The sequence below is a fragment of the Melozone crissalis genome, unplaced genomic scaffold (genome assembly GCF_028551555.1).
Source record: "Melozone crissalis strain CALT ecotype California unplaced genomic scaffold, PUWL_Pcris_2 ptg000013l_1, whole genome shotgun sequence".
NCBI classification, from domain to species: domain Eukaryota; kingdom Metazoa; phylum Chordata; class Aves; order Passeriformes; family Passerellidae; genus Melozone; species Melozone crissalis.
Window position 1 is genome coordinate 61,404,517 of NW_026535791.1, and position 26,160 is coordinate 61,430,676.

Here is a 26,160-nt window from a genome sequence, read left to right on the forward strand (position 1 = left end):
CTAACCTAGTCTATCATAGCTGTAATTTATCCTATGGACTTGTCACATTTCACTTCTTGGTGTGTCATCTTATCTTTTTGTGTACCTCTGCTTTTCTTCTGGAAACTTGTTCCCACAGAGATTCTGGGTGTCTGAGTGGCCTCCTGGTGGTTTTGTGGGGACATTACCAAGGCCATTTATAAACTCACACCATGATGTACAAAGTGGGAATACTCATCTGCAGCTACTTCACACTGGACTATTTGCACAGGTTGTGCATAAATGCTGGGACCAAATCACAACTGAAAGAGGGTTAATGAAAATTGAAGTGTCTTATTTTAACACCTCTACTGGCATTAGGGAAAGAGCAAAGACTGCAAAGAAAGGGAGGGAAACTGGGTAACTACACACAGACCAGTCCTGTGGTTTTCAGAAAGTACAGTGTCCTTGAGAACAGGACCCATCCTCAGGTGCAAATGGAAATGGCCCTCAGTGGAAACGCCAGGCTGCACTTGCTGGGATCAAGCTTGATTCACATCTGTGCATCAAATCTGTTTTAGCAGTTGGATGTGTACCAGCTACTGTGCCATAGCAAAACAGGCCATTTCCTGTTGTCCTTTGGAAAACAGTGTACAAACAGGCATTTGACCATCTGATTAGCACAAAAACCTGTTGGGAAAATCAGCTGTTGAGGTTTTGCACTCAGACACGTCGCTGTAAGTACGCAAGAGCTCTGCAGGCAGTGACAGACCCACTGTGATAATCTGACAGCAGAATCTGGACCCTCTGCCTTGTGATGCCGAGCTCATTTGTGGCACCAAGTTTACCTTGTAGGCAGGTTGCTTTGAAGTTACATTAGGATGGCTCCAGGAAAGCATAATAATACCAAGTGGAAACTGAGCAAGAAAGAAAAAAAGCTGTATGCTGAGAAGTGGTTTTATCTGTCAAAACCTTTTTTCTTCTTTTTCTTTTTCAAAGGCAAAAGCAGTTATGGCAAAAGTTGGGTACCCTCAGTTTATAATGAATGACACATATATTAATGAAGACATCAAAACAGTAAGTGTCAGGCTTGCAGCTTTATTCATTTATTGCAGCCATTCTTTGCTCTGTTTTGCTGCTGTCTAAAGTCAAAGCTAGTCTTTTGTTTGGCATGCTTGCTTGGTTATTTTTATTTTAGTTTTGAAGTGTGCTAGCTCTAAATTTTATCTAAATAGTCAATGCTGTTATATCTGAGATCATGAGGCCTGCTGGGAGTAAATTCTGTCTGGGTGAAAAGAACCTTCCTGCTATTAAGCATTTTAAAGGTTAAGCATACACTGTAATGATTTTGCATTTAGTTATAAAAATGGACCGTACCAAAAGCATTTTTTCTCAAAATAATGATTTTCAAAAAGCCTAATGCAATTTACCTCAGAATATCACAATTTAGGATGCCTTATATAAGTTCTCCTCATATCTACAGGCTATGAATTTAATTTACAATTGATGCTTATAATCATGCCAAGAGGTCCTAAGCAATGTATAGGCCTATTGTGCTGCCTGCTGGACAATGATACCGTGGGGGGACTCCTTCCTGCCCCAGCACCTGTTCAGTCTAACTAAGGCAGGAAGGCAAATGATTAATAATAATAATAATAATAATAATAATAGTCATCATCATCATCATCATCATCATTTTACTACTTTCCAACTGTGGCGTGCATTTGATGAATTGTATTACTGAAAGTCACAGGCAAACTAGATATACAAGTTCAATCCTGAAGCAGTAAAATACAAGAGCCATCATCATCGTTGCCAGAGCACATGCACAAACACTAAACTGAGGTATCGTTTATTGGGAGAACCAACTCCACCAGCCTAGTCCTTGTCCAGGGAAGCTGTAGGGTGAGATGATACAGTGAAAACAGTGCAATGAGACAGAGCATGTGACCAAGTCTATCACTACCACTATGCCAAGTGTATGGCATTATTTGCACAGATAAATGGCAATGGCTGGTGAAAAATACTGGTTAATCATGCTTGCAGACCCAAAGTTTACATCTGAAGAGCAACTTCCTCGCAAATCCTAGAATTGTTTTAAACTGATGAAAGGGATTTATAACATATTAACATCCCTTTTCCTTGCCTGCTTAGTTTTGTGTGTGTGAATGCTATTAGATTTGGAAACTTAAGGAAGCATGGAGCCCTATGGCTGTAAATATTTAATGGGGTAGAACTCTCAGAAGGCACAGAATATGAAGTATTTTTTATAAAATGTAAAGCAAACTGAAAAAGGGACTTCATTACATTGTTGGAAGTGGTTTTAAAATGCACTTTTAAAAATAAAAGTAACCCTACTTCCTCCTGGGAAAGAGGCTTGCTTAATAATAGCCATGGAAATGTGCAGTCTGCAATGCACTGTTGGGTGCTTATGATTCCTTCAGCAGCACTCTGCACAATGAAGAGTTTTCCCAGTGTTCCAGACCCTTGTGCAGATCTGTTCAGCCGCTGGTTTTTTTAACTAAGCTCATAAAATATTTATTCTTCCTACCAAGTGTGAAAATTTTACTTGCTTTGATAATCGCAAAAAAAATTAGGTAATTATCTTGTATAAAATAAAAGTTCTGCTTGTTTTATGTCAGCTTTTGTTTCTTTGGACATGCTTTAAAAATGTCTGTGCTTTCTTGGTACAGCTGAAGTTTACAGAAAGTGATTATTTTGGCAATGTATTGCAAACTCGCAAATATGCAGCCCAATCTGATTTCTACTGGCTTAGAAAAGAAGTTCCAAAAACAGAGTGAGTAGACAAAAGGCAAATTTACATAATCTTCTAACAATATTTTAATTTGTATTATTTAATTTAGATATTAAATACTGTTATATATTAAGTTTTAATAGAATCATGTTAACAGCAATGTATTATGCCACAAAAAGCCTATGGGCAAACTCTCATTATTCAGAAACTCCTGTGAATTTTCTTTTTGAAGGTATCCCTGTTCATATGCAGAGTAGTCATGTGCTTGAAGCTCAAACTTAATTTAATGAAAAAAGGGGTAATTGAATTGCAATTAAAAATGGATTATGTCTCTTGGTCACAGTTAGAGTTTGAAATGGTACAGTGGGGATTTATGAACTGAATTCTGTAGGAATGAAATCATAGTAAGACATAATGCTATTATTAGAAATACAAATCAGCATTGTTACTTACCTGCTGTTGATAGCAATGATACAGAATGAAACATAATTTACTCTACCTATGTTATTTTTATTTATTTGTAAACATAAGAGTGCAGATTGTGTCACAAACTTTCATAAAATACATAAGAGAATTATTCTCTTTTCTTACTGGTGGGTAATCAAATCCTTTAAATGCAAATTAAAACCTAAGCAGAACTTAATTAGTCTAATCATGCTACTTAAAAATGACTTCTTCTACACACAGACTTTGAAATCAGTGCCAGTGCTTAGCTCCAGTGGTTTTATTTCATTAGGACTCCAGAAACCCTGCTCAAACTGAACCATGCCTTTTTCTGGGGGTGGCTCTGTGCTGTCCATGAGGCAGGAGGACAAACTAAGGTTGCTCATGGTTGAAGTGCTTTAATTTGGCCCTGTGTGTTCAAAGTGTCATTTATAGCTTAGCTTTAATTGTGAATTTTACCTTATCACAGCTTTCTCTGACATGGCACTGGTCAGCCCTGGGGTATGATTTTAGGGGTATGACCATGATGGTGTGTTCTCTTCAGGGCAGCAGTTCCAAGAGAGCAGTGGAACAGCTCTGGCCTCTACATAGCTCTGGCCAGCCTTGGGGCAGCCAGCACTGGTGCAGCACCTGTAGACTCTTGGCACAATGGGAAAGTTCTCCTGAGGGGAAATCAAGTGGCAGGCAGCCCCTGAGTCCAGGACTGTATTCTGAGAGCTGTCACATGGGCATGCTTAAAGAAATGAAAGTGTTATCCAATTGCCCTCTACAAGATTGAACCCTTCTCATGCCTGTCCTACCCTCTTATTCCCAGGACTACATAATAGCCAGGCCCTCATCACCTTTGTAGCTCTTTTCTTGTCAGTCCTCAGAGCACATTCAGGCCTGGGGGGTGCCAGTTTGATTTCTGGTCCCTTCCCTTTGTTAGCACAGCTATTTGCTCTGCCTTCTGCAGGGCTGGAGGTAATCTCACCTAAGCCCTGGCAGGGAGGGATAATTAGGGCTCCTGCTGGGATATTATTCTGTCTCTGCAACTGTTCAGTGGTAGAAAAGGGCTCTGAAAGTGGCGTCACTCTGCCTGCTGAGGGACACCAAGGCACAGAGACATTGCTGCCTCCAGAAATTTTTAAAAATTTATTTAAATAAACCAATAACTCCCACTTACCAGTCCAAGTCATGTCAAACCTGGCCTCAAAAATATCAACCGCTTTTTAGCTACTTCCCACTTTTAAATCATCATACTCCACTGCTTTCTGATGCTTTTACCTTCTTTTTTTTCCTCCCATTTTTCTGTTTTCGTTTTTTAAACTTTTACATTTCATATATCTCCACAGAATTTTTGATGAGGCTTGGTGCTATGTTAATAGCTAATTACCCTTGGGTTTTTGTTTCTATTTGCTTCATTTCTTCTTTTCCCTAGTTTAGTAGCTTTTAGCATAACATTTATATTTCAAGATAGATATTATAAGATCATCAAAGTTGTGGACCAAAAAAGATAAATAAGAAAATGAGTGTTTAAGGAAATAAAATAAAAGTTGCTAAAATAATATTATACCCAAAAGGTAAAACACTATATTCTTTTAGCAGATAGTCCATGTTTCTCAATAATTATTTCAAACTGGAATCACTTTCCTCAGCTAAATGTGAAATTAAAATGGCAGTTCAATCAAAGCACCAGGGAAAGATGATCAGGGGATGGACAGAGATGAGAGATACAAGACAAAGCAGTTGGATAAAACAAGGGGGAATGTGGATAACTGTGGGAACCCAGAACATCCCTCTGGCTGTCCTGAGCAGCCAAGACCCCTGCAAGGGGCTCAGAGACCCTGGCATGGAGCCCAAAACACCTGTGGGTTTCATTATGATCCGTGGAGCAAATTACCAGCCTTAGATGAAGATTAGCAAGCCACAAAATTTTAGGTAGAATAATAGTGAAGTTATCACAGGGTGGAAAAGTAGATTTTAGGGTTTCTGGAACGGGGGTTCAGGGGGTAAGATGGAGGGATCTGGGCATGTCCAGCCTTTCTCCTTCTTCTTCTTGGCCTCCACCTTCTGCTGTGATGTTGGCACTTTAGATTGGTTTAGAGTAGAAGCTCACTGTCTAACATAGGTGATAGGTATTGGAAAGTAATTGTAAACATTGTACACGTAGTTTTTAGTATAAAGACATAACACCGCCCCAGGGGCACTCCAGAGTGCCTGGAACTGTCCTGCTGGACAGACCTCGGCAGGGCAGGAGAAAATTTTTTATAGATAAGACACAATAAACAACCTGAGACAAAGAACTGAAGAGCTCTGACTCCTTCTTCAAGCTCTTGGGCTGGGAAAAGACACTTTTAACATTCCTGGGGTCACAACGACCAAAAGATCCCGAGAGATAACAAAGTGGAAAAGAATTGTTTGGAAACTCAACAGTTTTTAATTTGAAAAAAAGAAGGAAAAAAACCCCCTGAATCAGGAGTAATTATAAAAATCTTTGTTCTCTCTTCTGTTCCCTCCATCCCTGGCATTTATCTGCCTGACAGGAGAGGGGAACTCAGATGAGCTCTCATTGCTCAGGGCATGGGTGCTGTGCCACACTCAGCCCTACTGGTTCCCTAAAGCTGTGAAAGGGCTCTGGGGTGCTGGAGCTGCCCTCCTGCCAGTCCTGGGGCCAGGCTCCCCTGGGGACACCACAGCTCTGGGAGGTGTCACCTGTGCTCCACACCAGCCCTGGTGCCAGCTGCCATCCTCACAGCTGGCCGGGGAGGCGACTGTCACCTGCACAGCTGGCTCTCTCCAACAAGAAAAAGGTGCTCAGGTATCAGCAGAGAGAAAAATGAAAAGGATTTGTGCAGGAGCTGAGGAATGTGGTGCACACACCAGCCCAGGTTAGGTTGAGAGGGCCCAGGGGAGAGTCTGGAAGGGGCTGTGTGGGAAGGTGGGCACCAGGTGTGAGGACAATCATCATAAGCCAGGGGAGATACAGCTGGAGCAGAGGAAAGTGAAAAGCAATGCAGGGATAAGTGATGGCATGGGAAGGGAAAAATTAAGGAAAGTCAGGGTTTAGTTGCATTTGCCTATCCTTCCATGGAGTCACACACACTCATACTTACAAATATCCGTGTGTGTGTGTGTGTGTGTGGGTACAAACACATGCCTGCACCTTTTAATCAGAGACAGACTCTGTCCTTCTTAACACTGATATCATACTTGCAAATAACAAAGCATCAGAGGACTTCTTGGCCCCACCACTTGATTATTATCCATCTTTCTCCTTTGAAGTCAGCACATAATCTAAGATTTTTAGACAAATCTTAGCCAAATCTTTCTCCATTTTTCACTAGACTTTCAGAGCTGGGGATGTAGATGTCTGGTGTCCCAACAACAGGATACAAAGGAATCCTTATTTTTCTTGACCACACACTATTGTGTGTAAGCCCTGGCTCTTAGTTTGATACAAGGGAGGGCAGCTCTGAGAGGTTCTGGGTTGGATACTTCTAAGGATGGTGTAAAAGCTCCTTCTGCAAAAAGGGAAAAGCAGCCATCAAAAACACTGAGCAGGCTGCTGTCTGTTGGAGAGATGATGCTGGAAATAGTGTGACTGGAGAGGAGAGGCTGGAAAGGAGCCTCCTGGAGCCTTTTTCTGGTCTTTGAACCTCATTTTAAGCAGTGATGTGGCACTGAAGGCTGGGCCCAGCCTTACCATCCTAGCTGCTTGCCCATTCCTAAGGGAGACAGATGGCAGCCTGGCCTGAGATAATAATCTGTTTCTAGACGGGAAAATATAGAAGAGACTAACAATGAGAAGAGGAAATGCAATTTTGAAAGTCACCTTGAAGGTTGCCTCCCATACAGAAGTTTTTCTTCATAGTGTTTTCTTTGGAAGACATTTTCCAGCTTCCACAAACTTTGTACAGCTTTTCACTTCTAACCAGCTTAATTCTTTGTGCATTCACAAGTTAATTTTCTTTGTTTACATGATTATTTATTTTTTATTTCTTACTTTGAATGTTGAACTGAATTATTTCTTTCAAAAGACTGAGGATCAATTTGCAAATTCAGTTTGTGCTTTACAGAGAATTAAATAAATGAATAAGCTTTTTTCTGTGCTGTAAATATTCCCAACCATCCCTGTTCATGAATGGCAATACAGCACACTATACTCTTAACACAGAAAGAAAATATCAGAGGAAATTTCAGCCTCAAGAACACAGACTAAGAGAGTTTCTGCCCCAATTGCTATCTCAGTGTCTGTTTCACATTTTATTTTTACAAGAGAAATCTCAACCTTACAAGTGACAACTCTGCCGAATTAGGTTTTGACTGCTGCAGAAGTAGATAGGTAATGCTACAGGGCATCATTCAAAGCTGTCCCCTTTTCACAAACTTATAGCAAATGGAAACAGTGTAAACAGTTCTAGAATTTTTATTTATTTACTTTGTAGTTAATAAGAGCTTGGAATGTGTAATGCCTTTCTTTTTTCCCCATCCTTCTATGAGTAGATAAAGCACACGGAAATTGTAACCAGACCTAGAGCAAATGCTCGGGAAATCTGACTTCAAGCTGGAATGGGAGAGTTATTTCTAAATTTGCTTCACCTTAAAGTTTAACAGCAACAGCAGCTATTTATTACACACCTTCATGTTGTACTTTGGTGTGTTATTAGTTAAGGACTGTCCCTGAAGGTTCAGTCATTTCAAGGAGCTCACTGAAAGAGCATGGAAGAGGAGAAGTGAGGCTGCTCTGCTAGTCTGGATGGAAGCAGTCTTGGTTATTGCTACTCTTTTGTGGAAAATACTTCCTAAATCTTTTTGAGAGGGCTCAGAATGGTACAACAAAATGCTGGAATAGAAATATGCTTCTTGCCAAATGTCAGATATTAAATACTCTGCTTGTTACTAGAGAACTCTCATCCTGACTCCTCAGTATGGCTGCTGTGTCCTCTCCCTAACTGCTCAAAAGCATAATAAATTCCATGGAGGATCATTCTTAAGGCCTTTTTATAAAGGAGCAGCTTGGAAAGAGCTGACTTCAGTTTTGCAGTCAGAAAAATCAAGGCTGCTCTCAGCCTTGGGCTGATGCTAAGCTCAGCAAACAGGATGGGCTCTGCAGTTCTGGTGGTAGATCATGAGAAAAGCAGCAGCCTCAGGACAGGGATGCTGTGATATGTCCATCTGCAAGATACAAATCTATGAGTTCATAGGTATGAAAGTATGGCCAGAGGGTGGTGTGAAGTCCTCCCTCAGTAAAAGTGGACCAAATGTCACCAGCATTCACTGCTGCTCTTGGGCAGGCTGAGGTGATGCTGTGGGGAAAAGTTCCTGCATCACCACTCCTCACCCAGGAAGAGCAAGAGCAAACCTGTGCTGTTGGAGGGCTGTCTCTAGTCAGTGCAGAGCTCTGTGCTGCTGCTTGTGCTGGTTCCTCTCTGCAGCTAGCTGTGTAAGCCCCCCCAGAGGATGGAGAGAAGAGCCACAGCACATTAATCTGTTTTGAAGTATCTGTTATACGTCTCAGGCCCTTGATCCTCTGACTGGAAATAAAAGGCTAAGAGGAATTTGCAAAAAGGGAGCATTTTCTGTCCCAGAAGCCCTTTTCATGCTTAAAAATTGCTGTTTGAGAACAGAAAGGCCATTGTAAGCAGAACAAGCCAAGAGGGTGAGGTGCCAGTCACAACACTATGTCTTTGCTCAAACTTACAGTAAAATATAAATTGAAGTCTTGACTCTTTCAGATGGATTTTCTCCTTGTCAAAAAAAAGGAACAGTCCTCCAGATTTACAGCTAAGCCGGGAGCACCAGTCCCAAGGCATAAATGACAGTTTTGCATCCTTCAAAACAGTTCAGCTGATTGCTGCTATGAACAAACAACAAATTGAAATGTAGTTAATTATGCCCCTAATTTTTTTTCTTTGTCCCCTCACCATATACATTCTTTCTTAAATTTTCCATTACCTCACTACATTACCTATAACATTTAATCTCCTTATTATGAAGAAAGCAGAAAATAGACCAGAAAACAACCTCCCCCTGCTCCACCCCTTCACAATCTCCTAATAAATAACACAGGGAAAGTTATCTCTGACAATTAGAGCCTGTAATGTAGTAGATGGTTAAAATATGTACATGACATCACTCTTTTAGCCTTCATTTATTAGTTCTTCTATTTGATGTACTGCAAAATACACTGCTTAGCTTGGAGAATAAACAAACAGTTAAATTTATTGATAAAAGACAAAATGCTGCCATTTTTGAACTCTCCCCTTTGTTACATGGTTTAAATGAGGACATCAGTTGTCAGAAAAACAAGATCTGCAGATGATTCTTTTATTAATGGGACTATTTAAAAGCATGAATTGTGTCTACGTTGTCATTGATATCACACATTTTTCATATTCTGATAGATCTTCCTTTGGAAAGATCTTACTCATTGTTTTGCAGCTCCTTTCTCTTCTCTTTAAAAGAAATTTTACAAAGCAATTACATTACATTCACATGGCTTTATAAAACTTTTGAGTAATATTTTGCTAATGACATCAGGATGTTCCTGTTTGAACGTTTACTGGAGTTGCTTCTCAGTTGTTATGAACTAACCACTAATTATCATAATCTTTATTTCTTTAACTGAATTTCTCCCTTATAAAACCACAAAGTGAAATTTTGGGCTCAGTGAACTCAGGGTTTCCTCTGAGGGGATTTGGATCTAGCTGAAATCAGTCAAGATTTTCCATTCATATGGTTGAAGCCACCGTCAATATAGAAGAGCTTAGGCTAAAGAGATTCATTTGCTATTCATAGAATCAGAGAATATCCCGAGTGGGAAGGGACTCACAAGGATTATCAAAGTCCAACTCCTATTAAAATCTAGGGTTCCTTCCAGTTTATATGAGAAACCAAACTATGAGAAGAAATGCCTGGCAAGAAGTCTGTTTAGGATGTCGTGTTCACTGCATAGGGTACAGAACATGAAGCTGTTTATTTTGAATTTACATTTCCAGAAATTATCTGTTTATGTTGCTGGCATAATCCTAATTTTTCAAGTAGTTGTTCAGCAAAGCCTCTAAAGCCACTTCACTTGTTTCAAAATGCTCTCCTCTGATTCCAACATGGAGTTCCTCCACACGTGTTTGAAAGACACCCAGGAGAGTTTTCACAGCTGCTGTCCGTGTTGCAGCCTTTTCTGGGTGAATTTTGTTTCATCAGCATGGCTGGCCTCCCAAGCACAGTGGCCACTTAAAAATTAAACAGATCACATGATGGGAACACTAAGAATTGCTCCTGTTGGGCATTTATTGACTGTACTCAGTTAAAGTAATTAAACAATAGATTTCAATGTTCTAGAAAGTGCAGGTTGCATGTACTGAAATGGAGAAATATTTAAACTTTAATGTATCTTAAGTCCTTAATGTTTTTACTTTCTTCTACTGAGTTTAATTTTAATCTTTGCTCCTTTGATTCATAAAGGTGAATGCCAATGTACTGACAGGCAATTTCTCTTGTTCTTACTACAGATGGTTTACAAGCCCAACTACTGTAAATGCTTTTTATAGTGCATCTACCAACCAAATCCGTGAGTATCTTACTTCTGAGCCTCCTTATAAAGTTCTTGTTTGGGAATGTATGTATCAAACTTCAGATAACAACTGTAACTGTTGTGTTGTTTGTGACTGAAAAAAGTTCGAACCTGGTAATTCAGCTGTGAGACTTAAGTGTGTGTGTGTGTGTGTGTGTGTGTGTGTGTGTGTTTGTGCCCTGTCCATTGTGAATGATAGCTTAAATCACTTTTATTAAAGTTTCTATTAAATGTTTCTATCTTTTGGTTTTTTGTAGCAAAAATGTGTACACACATCTCCATAAATACACAGTGATAGCAGTTCTGTCCTCTAGTATTGACAGATATGTAACAATAAATGTGACTAGAGAAGACTGTGATATAGACCAGAAAACATAAGAGAGTATATCCAGTGGATTTGTTCAATACCTTCAAGGACAAGGAGTGGTATCTGTAGTTAACTGAAAATTCTTACCTGTATGTGCCGTACTACCTGTCTAATTCTAGTTTTTGTTACTGGTTGGTTTTAGGCAGCATATATTCTAGTGTGGAAACAAATAAGGTGAAAGAGCTGAGTTTTTCAATGATGTGAAATGAGTTTGGGTGTTCATTCCCATTTGCTTTAATGGGGTTTGAATTGAAATTTTCTAACAGGCTTTAAAATTCTATAGCAGGCTTTAAAATTCTATATCAGTCTGTGTGCAACAGTTTTACCTTTACCCTGGCAATTCTATTTGCTCTTATTAGTTTTGCATGTTAAATTGGTCTTCTTTGTCTGTGCTGTTAGGGTCTGGAAAGTGGCTGCCCCCACTTCTGTGGTCTCAGTCCCCAGAGTCAGGACCTCAAAAATTGCTGAGTGATTCCCCTTTTTTCTCCTGAATCTCTTTTGGTCGCAGAGAGAAAGGCACAAAGTTAATGTATCACACTGAAGAAGGTACAGCAGAGGACAGACAATTTTAGTCTGCTGGTATTTGCTTCTACCAATTTCTCTAAACAGTTTTTCCTTCAAACCACTCACATAATTTTTTTTGTGTCTAAGTGATCTCATTTGTAAAGCATTATCATAATTAGGAAGTTCTTTTGATTAAAATTAGTGCTAGATTTAGATAGTTCTGCCTTAATTAGAGGGCTGCTATCATTAGGCAGTCACATTTTTGTTGATCATCTGAGGGAGCGTTGGCTGAGGTGGTCACAGCTCTGAGGTACCCCTGAAGCATTACAGCTGCTCTTCCTCCAGCCACCACTGCTGCTAGGAAGGTTTTGTGTGAGTGCAGAGGAAGCCTGCTCAGAGAAAAATGAGAGCCATTGCTGTTATACCTTCTTTAATATTGGGTCCTTTCAAATTTGAGCAGTGCTCAGCTGTCCCAGCCTCTCTGCCATGGCACATTAGAGAAAACTGTGATGAGAGGCTGGAGCCACTGAACATTTCACACTTGCTGTGTCTGACAGAGTCAGGAGGCAAAAAAGAGGCAGTTGTCAAACGTAACCCATTAGTCATGGGTGTAGAGTTGATTGTATTTTCTATATCATAACTGCTGAACTTCTCATTCTGCTGGCAAGTGACGTGGAAGTTTGGAGAGTGCCACTCCCTCTCAGTCCTTTTAGGACTGTTTCAAAGAGGAAAAGGGTTTAAGTGGCACTTTCTGAACAAAATCGTCTCGTACCTGAGAGAGAGGTAAAAGATGTACTCATGCCCCAAAAATGATGTGCAACAGGAGGGAGGATTCAGAGAAAGGCACAGTGCTGTCTGCCCCTGCTGGCTGATGTGTTTTTATGGGGCAAGAGGCCCTGAGTGATGTGGGAGGAACATTCTCTGGTAGAAGTTGCTGATAAACATTTGACACATCACTACTGATTTCCCATTGATGCTGGTGGGGAGGAACTGCTACCTTACTGCTTTGCAGCTGTGTTTTCAGTAGTAATCTGTATAAAGTTCTGGGGCTGCTCACATGCCACAAGAACTGTGGCATTTTTAAAGGCTTAGTTAAATAACAGAAAAAAAAGTTCCAGAAACCAGAATCATTTGAGAATAAGAATTAAGCTTCAACTCTAGCAAGTTAGATGTAAAATTGTGATACAGCAAGCCCAGAAGTATTTCATGGACCGAATTTCTAGGAGCATAAGAAATAATACTAAAACCTATTTGTCAAATTCACTGAGAGAGGAGAGTCTCTAAGGCATAAAAATAAGATAATTCTTTGCATTGAAAGAGTTTGGGAAGTTCTATTTCTGGAGCTTTTACTTGTGAGAGGTTTGTCCCAGAAATAATTTAAAATTTAGTGTCAATAGAAGGGACTTTAGGAGAAATTCATACAAGGAACTATGACAAATATAAGGACTATATAATATTCTCACAGGTATACAGTACAGAAAGAATAGGTGTGATAAGTATCAAATCCTATTTTTCAAAAGACAGTTAGAGGGATCTGCATAACAAGTTATTTTAGCCTTTATATGAAGGAATCTGGTTGTGACCACAACATGATTGAATAGAGAATGAATAAGCATATGATATAACAGTGAAGAGTGAACCTGAGAATGTGAGATGTTTTTTGCTTTTTCTTTTAGAAAAAAATCATGCTTTCTTAATCTACTAGAGTTTTTTTAAATTCAGAAAGCAAGTAAGTATGCTTGATACGAACATATGCTTTTTTCCATTGAACAGTATTGATGAGGCTCTTTCCCAATACTAATAACTGAAAGTTGTCATGGGATAAGAAAGAAGGTCCTTTCATAAATTAATGAATGATTAAAATAAGAAAAGGAGGTAGGAACCAATTACTTGTTGGCAAATTGTTGACTTGTGAGGGTCTCTGCTACTCACTGCATTAGCAGATAAACTGAAAAGAGTTCTGTTGTGAACACAGAACACAACATCTGTTGTGTTCTGTTCTTTACAAAAGAACAGAGGGATATAAACCAGTCCAGGAAGACAGTTCCCTCTGCTTCTGGCTGCTGGAAGGTAGGAATGTGTGCTACCAGAAGAATACCTCACAGGTAGTTGCCTGAAACTCTTTCCCTTCACATCTACAACTGATCACTCCTCACTGAGTGAATGGATCAGATATCCTCTTCACTATCAGCTTGAGTGCCCCTGCTCTTCAGTGAGAAAACTGGACTTGATTGTCTTCAAGATCCATCCATTTTTGCTCTTTATAAGTGAGTTTACTAAGAAGAATTTGAGAAATAAGAATTTTAAAATGTGTAATAGAATTTGATTATGGAAAGTAGTTTCTATGTGAACTGGAAAATCCCCGCTTCCAAAATTTGATTCTAAAAATTAGGACCATTCATTTGGAAATGGAAATGTACTCTGTGAAAATATCAACAAAACTACAGTAACTCCAAACTTGATTAGTCACTGGAGGCTTCTTGAAAAAGTTTAGAGGAAAAGAAACATCAGTTATTTGACCCATGGATTCTGAAAAGGAGCAATCATCAGGTGCCTGCACAAGGGAAGGGAAATGTGGATGTCCTGAGCACTTCTAAGCTTTAGGCAGCTGCTTTTGCCTTCTGTGTTCAGAGCACAGGGATGTCTCTGACACTTCTGGTGGAAGTGTCACTTTCTGATCAAAAATTCTTCTCTCTCTGTAATCTGTATCACTGACATAAATATTGAATATCCATGCAAAGTCCATGTGATCTTCATATACAGGCAGGCTGTTAGTGTTTTTAACTTGACTACTCAGTTACTTGGAAAAAAGGTCTTGTTTCACTAAAAGAGAAAATGAACAGAGAATAGAAACTGGGTGATTTAAAAAATTACTAGATTTGGGAGAATTTAGCAAATCTTGCATATCAGTAGATGTACTAAATTTTGCTGTCTTTTAGTGCAAACACTTTTGGGTTTGGTGTTGCTTTGTTTGATTTTCATTACTAAACTACTGATAGTTTGAATGCCCAATGATTCTATTAATATTTCCAAAGGAGAAATAAGTAGCTGCATCAAGGTGAGATGTGCCACAAAGAGCAGAGTTAAAAAATATGTTACATATAATTTACCTTAATATTATTCAACTTTACTCCTGATGTTCTCTGTATGTGAGTTTCATTTATTTATTTCCTCTTTTTCCATAATTCAAAGTGTCTTAGAGGAACCACTATGCATGTTTATAATGGTTGATAATTATTTTTTAATCCTAGTTTGGATAACTTTTCAATTTTCTGTGCATTTGCTCGTCAATTTCCCCTTTAATTATAGGTACTTAACAAGGACAACAGGTATGTGTCATTGCCTTTAGAGTCTTAAGATGTATCTAAGTGCACTTCATATCATCTAAGCAGCATGAATACTATCTTTTTAATTATCATAATTGGAACACCAAAAACAATTTCTAAAGGATTAGTTTATTTTAATGCACTCTAAAGCAGTCAACAAATATGTGCTGAAAATAGACACAAGTGATGATCAAAGGGTGCTAGCATACTTCTGTTTAAGAAAAGGTTTTATTTCATTACAGCACTAAAATATTAGCCTTTGAATATGTTAAGGATAAAAGGAACTATTCATCAGACATTTGGTGTGTTTTGGATTTTTTTTTAAGTGTAAATATATATGCCTCTAGAATATATAAAAATAGTCACACTTGTGGGATGTGAACAGTAATGAAAGGGAGATTTACAGTGAACTGAGGCAAATATAAGCAATGCACTCATGAGGTGTAAGCTTGAATAGATGTACTGGATAATTAATGTTGATATTATCTCTGTAGGTTTATATCCATGCTCCTTCTAAGTCATTTGTGCTGCTACTGCAGCTCTCTAGTGAAAGTCAAGAGGCCTCTTTAGAGAGAGGCCTCGATACATGTTACAGGAGGCAGATATGATCTACAACAGAATTTAAAAATTGCATTCAAATTAGCATCCACAGAGAAAACCACAGATGAGGGCTCATATTAGCCAATAAGTCTCATCTTTGCAGGAAGCATCACACAGATATTGACGCCGGCAGCTCACTGATGCTGGGAATTGCAAGGGAGAACTCTCATCTTGCCAGGAGCCAGGGAAGTGCTGGCAAGCAGCACCTGGTGCCATGGCCAGGGCAGGATGACGGGAATGTGCATGGGGCATTTTCTCTTCCCTTAAGAACTGGACCATTTGGAAGGTTATTGATGAAGTAGTTTCAAGTGTGCCATTAGTTTCCTGGAGGTTAATGAACTTAAGAGATTTGGACTGAACACTTTCTGAGCCCTGTTATTAAGTAAGCTTTAAGTGTCTTAAGTGAGCCCTCATTTTCAATTTTCCTGAATTACTAAAGACCACTATTCTCTTTAATTTAACCATGGTGCATGATCCTTACCTCCATTCTTCATTTTTCTTCCTAAAATTCCTATCTATGAATGTATAAAATAGAAGAATTTGTTCTTTGTTCTTCTCCCCCTAGCCCCCATTCCCTCGCCCTGGGGAATCCATTGAGGATTTTTCCTCATAAAATAAAGATTTAAGTTTCTTGTAAAACAGATGTTTTCACATTTCCTATTCCCTTAGCAGACAGTATTCCTTGGCACCTCACAAACCACATCATGTTTCTCCTCATGTTGCCCCACTGAGGTTGGTAAACACCAGATTCTCTCTTTTTCATGAGTAGAAAAAAGTCTCTTGTCAGGTGAGGGAGAAATTGAGCCAAGAATTGAAGCAGAGGCTACAGAGTCCTCTGCTTTCAAAGACCATTACTCTCATTACAGAGCACAAGCCCATGGGCTCTGACAGGGTGCACCTACAAGCTCACAGCATCATTATGAGGCCACTCTTGGTAATCTTTGAAAGGTTATGGTGACTGGGGGAGGTTCCTGAGGACTGGAAGAAAGCAAATGTCACTCTTATCTTCAAGAAGGAAGATCCAAGGAATTACAAGCTGGCCAGGCTCACAATGATCCCTGTGTACATGATAAAATAAATACTGGAAACAGTTTCTCTGACCAGCTTTCTACATTGAGATTACTAGCTCAGTGGAGGAGGAGAGAGATGTGAAAATGATTTATTGTTTAGAAAGAACTTCAGCACTGCCTTCCTTAACATGGTCAAATACCAACTGCTGAAGAATCAGCCACTTGAGAGGATGGTCAGGTGCACTGAAAACTCCTTGAACTGCTGGGCTTGAAGGGCTGTGATCAGAGCAGCTGGTCCCTAGCGTGGTGGGATCAGCGGCACAAAGTCCATCTTGAGGATGATGCAGCCTGGCTGTCCCACCTTGCCACCAGTAAGATGCATGGATATAGGGTGCCAGTGCTGATCTGTGTCAGCCTGAGCTCAGCTGTCCACAGAGCAGTGCTCTTGTGACATGTGACACCAGTGCCCACCTCAGAATGGTGCTGCAGCCCAGCGGCATTGCTGCAAATTTAGGCAGGTTTTAAGAAAGTAGTCAAAGCACATTCTGCAAGTCCAGGTCTTGATGGCAGATGGGTTTGTGTGGGGTCTGTAACAAGATAACACAGTTTTCTTCCTGTGTGCTGTTGGTGAGTAATGGCCTTGGTGTAGACTCTGGGCCTGCATTTGTAATCCAGTGTATAAAGAGAGAGACTGTCAGCCTGTATCTCTCTTCTGGGGCTGTGTAGAGGGAGAAAGCTTTAAAAGATGCACAACACAGGCTAAATTTGTGGCCAAGTGTTAGCTCAAAATACATTCCCACTGCCTGTATCTATTCCTTAAGATGTGAAATTCCCTGAAGTCTGTCTGTCTTGCTCCTTCAGATCTGTCCTTTGCCTGCTTGAAATCCAGTGGCATAGAAATAATCCCATTAGTATTTATTGCATCTGGAGCCTACCATGAGCTCTCTGAGTTTTTTCATTAATTCTTTTAGGTGCAATATGCCAATCAAAAAAAAGAACCAAGCTTCACAGGGGAATTGCCTAAATCAAGGGACTCAAATCAGCACAAAATAAGAAACTGTCTGGTGATCAATCTCATGTTACAATTTTAAGGATATTCTGGGTATAAGACATTGTTATCCTTGATCCTCCCAATGATGATGTAGTTGTTGCTTGCCTGAAGGAGATGCTGCATAAAAAGTGTTGTCAGCTCTCAGTGTGTTCCTTCTAATATTGGAATAGTGGACAAGCACCCTCAGTGCTGCTGACCTCTGGAGCATGGGACCCACTTGCTTTTCTAGCTCACCAAGAATCACTTTCAAACCTAGATTTTTCTTTATTACCAACAAACAAACAAACAAACAAAACCAACAAAACCACAAAAACATGCACCCTCCAAATAAAACAGAACAATTCCTACTGGTGATAATGTATTCCAGTTTCCTGAAATGTGTAATACAATCTACTGGCTTCTCACTCTGCTTTGGCCTGAAAATACTTCCTGAGCTTCCTTTAGTGCAAACTATAGAGGTATTTTCACACATGTCCAGAAGCAGAAACCACTCCTTCAACCAACACTTTGCTCAGTGGTGTCTAACCTAAAATGGATCCTGACTGAGTGAAATAATTACCAACCTGGTGTACAGAGCAGCACTGGAGCTTCCTACCATTCCTGCACATTGACTTATTCAGTGAAACTATCTCATGGCTTAACTCACAGCTGACTGTGTTTCAACCATGCTCTATGAAGACACATTTAGTGCAGCTGGATAAGCCTGAGTGAAATTTGCACCTAATTTGCTGTAAATAATGCATATTACCTCTACTGCAGACAAGTGCAAACTCACTTCAAGTTTATACCTGGAAAAATTGATTGCAGCTCCTTAAAAGATCTGGATAGCCTCTTGGTGCAGTGACAGGCTCCCAGGATTGTGTGATCATTAAATATGATTTGTGGGTGACTGTTCACACTGCCTTCAGTGTGGGCTCATTTGTTCATTTTGGCCACAGTTCCTCTCTGCTGCTGTGGGAATAGGATCATTTGGAGTTAGCAGAACCTAAGCTTTCCAAAACCTTTTCTGAATTTCAGAGTTTGGAGGGAACCAGTTCAAACTAGATTTTCAGCTCTGAACACAGCTCTTAAAGCCTAACAAGCAATTTTCATCAGGTTGTATGTGTGTACCATTGCTGCTTAAAATGTTCAAAACATGCATGATAAGTAATCCTCTCAGTGCACTGGGAGGCAATGACAGATCAGTAAAACTTTGTCCTTGACATTGGTAAAATTGTGGCTTTCAGTGCTGGATAAGAAAATTATATGCTTGAAACAATAAAGCAACATCTGGAGAAGTAAGAAAAAAAACCACAGGCAACATTTAGAAAATTTTGTAGCCCACACTTTTTATAAGCTAATTGCAGATAGGGAATGATGGCAGCCATGGAGGAGCAGCAGAAAAAAGCAGTGGGCAGGCCAGGAGGACATGCCTTGTGCCACATCACTTGGCATGAATTACACTCAGCATCCTGGGTTTGTTTTGGGGATTTTTTTCATTTGAAAGTAAATTTTTAAAGACCTTGTAAGGAAAAGACAAAGATCTTGCCTGGCAACTTATCTCAGATATAAAGAAATCCATAACCAAACTATCAACAAAAAACTGAATAGGGTTAGAATCAAATGAATATAGTTTCTGTATTGTTCTGGGTGTTCAGGTGATTCCTTGAAGAGGGACCCATAGGGAAATGAAGAATTCCTGGGAAAACAAGTGAATCACTTGAGGAAATGTTCTTCCTTAACAAGGTGATGACCATGCGGGTAAACCTTCTAAGCAGATGCTTTATAGATGAGAGTTTGTGACCCAAGACAGTAAATTCCACATTTGGGCCTGGAAGGATGGCACCTTTCACCATCACATAAGAACTTTGACCATGGGTGTATGTTTTATTTAGCAATTATTTGGGCTGTTAAACTTTTACCATGTGCAGTTCCACTGTCTTTAGTATCCTGGCACTAAAATGTCCCCCTGGAATTAAAAATAAACCTGTGACTTTGAATTTGAGGAACAATTTTGTTTCCTGTGTGAAACATCAGTAGCTCATCACTCATCAGAGTGTCTCCATTGCTCTTTTTTTGGCAGCTGGTTAGTTGCCAGAACCAGAAGCAGCCAGGTAATATCTATCACTAGACTGACCCTACAGCCTTAATAATCTACAGATTTCCCTTACAAAAGTGCCTAAGTATGTTCATATACCTCTGGTTTTCATAGACTAAATAGAATCAGGCTTACATTTTATCACTTTCACATTTCTTGCTTCACTGAAGCCTCACTAAGGTAACAGCATTTTAATTCTTACTGCACTTTACCTATGTATTGTCTATTGATCAGTCAGCACATCTGAGGATAATCCAGGACCCTTCAACCCTTCATAGGAAGCCTGAGGTGTGTTTTTCACAGGAACACATGCATTTACTCAGACCTGCTTGTGGCAGGATCTCTGCTGCCTCTCTGAGATCCTCTCTTGCATTCTACCACCCAGGGGAAAGCTCCCCTTGAAAAACCTTCTGAAGCCAAACAAATGAGGTCATAAAATCTAAATCCTTGGGCATTGTGACAGCTATTCAGCTGGATTCAATTGATCTCACCAGATTTTTCTTTTCTTTTTTTTTTTTTTTCTTCCCCTTTTTGTCATTGCAGGATTCCCAGCAGGAGAACTTCAAAAGCCTTTCTTTTGGGGAACAGAATATCCTAGGTAAGTAGTGCACAAGGGAACCTCATCCACCTAGAACTGAGGAATAACAGGGAAAGGTATTGCAAACACAAATAGATAAAGAAGAGGGTGAGAAGAAGAAGGCTGTGGTGCTGAAGGCAACTGAAAGGCAGCCCCTAGGAAGCCTGTGTTGTCCTGCTGTTGGGCAAACTTGGTCCTTGGGTTGTGTGTTCTCTCCTGCTGGATCCTGCTGTTGCCTCTGGAAGGGCTGACTTTGAGAAGTGCTGCTTTGTGTGATATTTTCTTACCCTTGGATATGTTGCTATTGTCTTAACCTGATGACTGATTTCTCACAGGAATTGCTAATTAAGTGCACCCAAGTGCAAGTGTTTCAATGCTACAGCATGCAGATGCAGCAGTGTGCACATGGCAGGTATTAAAAGGAATTTTAAATCAGATAACTAACACTTCCTGAACAGAAGTGAATACCCTGAGAAGCCAATTATTATCAGTGTATTGTTCACTTTCTGCTAATATCTAAGATTAGCAGTGGGCCCTTGCCTGTGCCTGTTGAGGTGCATGAGAATATCTTCATGTGCATAAGGGATTGCCTGAGCAGGCCCATGTGCCAGTGAGGCTGAGGAAGGGTAATTATAGGTCACATACATTAAATTTTGAAAAATCACTGCTTTTTGTGCAGTTCAATAGCTTTCTATTTTAGGGTAGGATAAGACCATGAAAAATTTCTGGTGGCAGTTTCTGAAAGTTATTTTGCAGTTATATAAAGCCAGTTTCTGGTGAAACATATCCTTAATAAATCATTGTTTAAAAAAATCAAACTTTTTGAACATTTTGTGCTTGCCATCATCCAATCTGGATTGTGTCCTTGTAAACAGGAAATTTGCCAATATATGCAGAAAGACAAGTTCAATTTATGAACTAATTAATTTGTATTCAAAGAGAATTCTTGTGGGCCAGGTTACTTTGTAAGTGGTAACTGGGGATAGAAGAAAGTCCTTTCTTGTTAAGGTGAACTTATTTTCTGTTGTAGTTATTGAAGACCAGCTTTGCTTTCTGATTTCTCTGTATTCTGACCTTCTGCCATAGTGATAAAACTGTGGTTCTTTCAAAGTATTGTATTTTGCTCATTTCTCTTCCTTAAAGGTTACCTTAGCTTAAATTGGTTTTGCTTGAGTACGTATCAAAATGTAATTTAGTAAACAAATGTAGCTGGTTTATATCAGACAACAGATTGCTTTTGTCCTTGAAATATTCTGGATGTTTTCTGTCTGCCTAAAAGAAACAGTACATGGCAGTGGAGCAGATAAACTACAAAAAAGTCACCAGTGCCTGCTGAAAAACTAATTTAGCAAATATTTAACATTTAGTGGCATTTTAGTGTCCAGCTCCAGCACAACCACCAAAACCCAGTTACATGTATTTGCAGAAAGCAAAACTTGGTTATCACTTTTACATCTCAGTGCATTAAATAAAATAACACAACACTCAAATGCGACCATTCACAATTGTGAGTCTCCAGTGCCATATATATTGAAATAGAGACTTCAAACTACCTGAAGCTTCCTTTCAGTTCTGAGCCTCCCCAGTCCCAGAAAGGTCTCCTTTAATTTGGTGTCTGCTGGGCTGCACCTAACCCTTCCATCTCGGCCCTACTGTGCCCAAAAGTGAAAAGCATGAACAGAACTGGCAAAATTCCTGGAAGAAATGTTGTTGAGCTGGACAAAATGCTGCATTGGGGTTCACAGATTCAAAGGCCAAAATTCACTGCAACATTAACCCCATCTTTTGCAGCTAAAGAAACCTCCAGGGACTGGCAAAAGACCAGCCTGTTCTTTGTCCCTGCACCTCATGGTGACAAAGAACCTTAGAGGAAAAATAAGATGTATTCAGTAATAGGGCTTGTTTCTTCTAGATCTCTTTGCATGTTTTGTGCTATTATTTTTATTCTTCTCCAGCTGCAAAAGATCCTGTATAACCCTTTACTTCAGATATGGAAAACAAGTCTTACATAGTGCATTTATTAGGGGTAATTATCACTGTGTGCTACACAAGATTACAAACTTGTCACACAAAAGGATGGTATTTCCATTGCTGAAACATATAATTTTAACCTGCATGTTTTGGAGATGGTTTGTAACAGTACTTGGGCTAAAAAGCAGTAGGGGAGATTTTAACACATGCAAAGTACCATTCAGGAAAGAAAAAAACAAAGTGAAGGACTTTCATGGGAGCAGAGGGAATTAAATGATATAATAATTTTTGGGCATGACTGAGATGAGCAATTAGTGCACTATGGATCATTAGCTCCAATAATGTTATTTCAAAACCCTCTGCCTTTCTTCTATTTCAATAAAATGTCTTAGAAATACTATAAGCTACTTTGAAGTATAGCATCTCAATAACTGAAATAATTAAAATCACAAAAAGTGGCTCCACAAATGAAAGATACATTGAGTAAATCACCTACCCCATGATACCCACTGCTTTTGGTGTAATAAAGCCCTAAGCTTTTCCCTCTTTCATCCCTATTTTTCCTAAAAGCATGCTTATTGGGATATAATAAAGAAGATATAATTAACTGTCACTCAGAAATACAAAGTATTTCTTTTTACTCTGTTTTCCAGGTGCCTTAGGTCTGACTGTGTATCACATCCTCTTCCAGGGCAGGTGCAAGGGAATTATATGACCTTTCTTTTTAGAACTGAATGGAGATCTGTTAATGCTTTACAAAAGATAGTTTTTGTTTCAGAGTAGGTACAGCTGTAACTTTGTCCTGTTCCCAGTGAGAACATTCAGAATTCAGTCAGCTAAAGGAGAGTGGAGCCCATATGATGCTGATAAGGGATTTGGTTGGAAGAGTGAACCATCACAATGCTTTCAAAGTTCTAGATTAAATGTTACTTTTAAACAACAGTTTAAGACTTTCAACTTCTTTAAGTCAAAATTCTGTAGGTCTGAATTTTAGACCCATATCCTCTGCCTCCTCAGCTTATTTTTAAAATTCATAATGATCTTTCCTGATGTCTTTTGTTCTTTAATGTTCATGACTGTGAACACTTTCTGAGGAAACTGCTTCTTTGTGTTCCAGGTCATTAAGTTATGGTGCCATAGGAGTGATTGTTGGCCATGAGTTTACTCATGGATTTGATAGCAATGGTGAGTATTTGACTGCACTTTGATAACTTTTTTGTTTACAGAGTTGACAGATTAGAAAGCTGACTTGTACATCCTGTAGCATTTTTATTGTTTTGTTTTTTTTAATGGTGCTGAATTATGTGAAAAAATTATAAATTTGTATTTATTAGATTTATTTACATGGATGCTTGCTTGTCTGAATTGGATTTTATTTGGTAAGAAATATCACAATTCTGATTCTTTATGTTTGTCTTCAATGAAAACTAAAGCAGCAACAGATTCTGAAAGTCGTAACAGAGGGAGGGGAGAGTGGGAAGGACAAAGGAATACTTTCTGACTGATAAAAATTACTAAGAAAACTTTTCATTTCAGGCTTGACATTTTTCAAAAGATAATTGCAAAAATTTTAAAATACCATACTAGAACAAAGTGTTACAGAAAAGGTGTTGCAAAATATTAAAATTAAATTTAGAAAAAAAGAGAGACAGGAAAAAAATAGTCAGAAAATACCAATGCAATTGTCCTGACTGGATGGAGTGGGGCATTGCACCTACTTCTTGGTTTGGTTGTCTCAGCAAAGTGTTTTTAAAAATTGGGCTCCTGAGAGAAAGTTAGGGGAGAAAGGGGAGGAGCGAGATGCAGGAAGAAAGAAACTCAAACCTCCTCCTCTAGGAAGTAAGTTTGAGTTTGCTTATGTTGCATAATATAGAATACCTTAAAAAAACCCCCAACAAACCCAAAACCCCCCACTTATCCTGGTATACTGTTTGCACTGCTCTACAACACTTTGTGTCAGCAAACACTCCAGAATGGAGGCATTTTTCTTCATCAGCTCCCACTTTGTGTAGGTGAGCACCTAATCTCCACCTTGTTTCCTGCCCATCAGAAAGGAACCTAAAGTTTGATTTCCTCCTTGCCAGGGTCTTACCTTCCAAATACAGAAATAAATACATCTCTAGGGAATTTGTCACCTTGTGGAAATTTTAGAAGTTTTCATGGAATGGATTTGTTTCCTGATCAGGTGAAGAATTAATAATAAATTAGTTATCATCACATTGACAGAATGAAAGACATATGGTCTGAGATGAAAAATGCAATTATACTTGCAAAAAAGCTAAGTGTCTCTTACACTATGTAATTATAAAATGTACTGTAGAATTCATTAGTTATTACTATATTTTTCTGCAAATGAAAACTATGACAATAAATAGAATGCCAGCTTTTCACTGCTTGTATGAGTGGGGCCAAGATTTTGCTCACTGATCCTATCCATTTTGTACATACATTCACATGAGAACATTCCCCTCTCATTTCTGTGAAGGTGATAGATTCCTAAACTGTAAAAGGTTTTTCCTGCAAAAACATTTGTTTTCTTTCTTTCCTTTTTGAGGTCGGAAATATGACAAAAATGGAAATTTAGACCCTTGGTGGACGACTGACTCTGAAGAAAAATTTAAAGAGAAAACAAAATGCATGATTAATCAATACAACAATTACTACTGGAAGCAAGCTGGCTTACATGTATGTAAACCACCAGTGACTGAAAACAGTGGTACATGAGGAGTTTAGGTCATTGTGCTTTTTTCCCTTTTTTAAAGTTCTCTTTTCTCTCTTTTTTTTTTCTCTTTTTTTCTAATATCTTCTCTCAACATATTAGAATATTAAACTACCAACTTCATTTGTCACAACAAATGATTTTTTGAGGTGAATAATTGTGTTAAAAATTGTCTGTCAGGTTTGATTAGTCCAGTCAAATACCACTACCCACACTCTGGTGACAGGGTTAACCATTTCTCTCCATCACATCATTTTGGAATCAGAGGAAGAGGATGAAGTCACTCAGCAGGGCTGGTCTAATTATTGTCAGCATGTTAAATGTCTTCTGAAGATGAAGTCTGTAATGAAAACTGAGCAGTCACTCTTTTAGAAAGAATATAATAGCATGTTTTATAGATTCCTCTAACAATTCTGCCTGTTATTTATTGCAGCTATAAAATGGATGCATGAGCCCTACTTTATTTCACATTCAACTCTTGCTATTTCTTCCATGTGTGCACACAGACCCCATTTGTCTGTTTAATCAAGGGAATATGACAGCAGTAGCTCCTAGAAAAGGATTGAGAAAGTGCAAGGGAATTGTTTTTGTTTTGTTGTCTATCAAAGGAATGAGTTTCCCTGAAGATGTGTATGTTCATATGTGTGTCCAAAATGAAGATAAGCAGGATATGTCCCAGACTTTCAGAAATAAATAGCTGAAATTCCAGTGATGTTGTCTGGGACACGATTTTAATCTTAGTTTTCAGGATAAAACACATACTCCAGTCCCCACTCAATTCTATAATCTCTACCTACATTTTACAAATACTAGTACATCTTTGCCTTTTAAGAATAGTGAGGCCCCATTAATTTTTTATCAACAATTCTAGCACTTTTCCCAGGCTTATTTGTGCTGATCTCAGAGATAACAAAGCCATATTGTGATCCAGTCTGAAGTCCAGCAACTCAGACTTGAAATAATTAATAACAATCTAATTTGCAAATAAAAATTCTCAGGCTCATTCCTGAATATTTGTAGGGCAAAAACTGTCATTACAAAAATGCCACTCAAAAAAGATCCTTAAAACCTTCCCCAAGGATGTGGCTGAGCTCTTCTCATGCTCTGCCATTGGCTTGGCCATCCCCTTTAACTTTTGCACTGTCTCTTGAGATGAGGTAGGTCTGAATTTGCTCCCAGTGTAGGTACTGCCTTTGAGGTCCATGGGCTTACTAGAGAGACCACAGTTACCCACAGCCTTGTCATC

The 26,160-nt window shown here is 39.1% G+C and overlaps 1 protein-coding gene across 1 annotated transcript in view; it reads left to right on the forward strand.

The window, feature by feature from the left end:
- Positions 1-26,160, forward strand: part of PHEX (phosphate regulating endopeptidase X-linked) — a 93,335-nt gene that overhangs the window by 60,176 nt on the left and 6,999 nt on the right. Inside the window, exons 13-18 of the mRNA XM_054272004.1 lie at positions 958-1,035; positions 2,652-2,755; positions 10,651-10,709; positions 20,191-20,245; positions 23,313-23,380; positions 24,750-24,880. Coding sequence (XP_054127979.1) covers positions 958-1,035; positions 2,652-2,755; positions 10,651-10,709; positions 20,191-20,245; positions 23,313-23,380; positions 24,750-24,880 — 495 coding nt within the window. The remainder of the gene's footprint in view (positions 1-957; positions 1,036-2,651; positions 2,756-10,650; positions 10,710-20,190; positions 20,246-23,312; positions 23,381-24,749; positions 24,881-26,160) is intronic.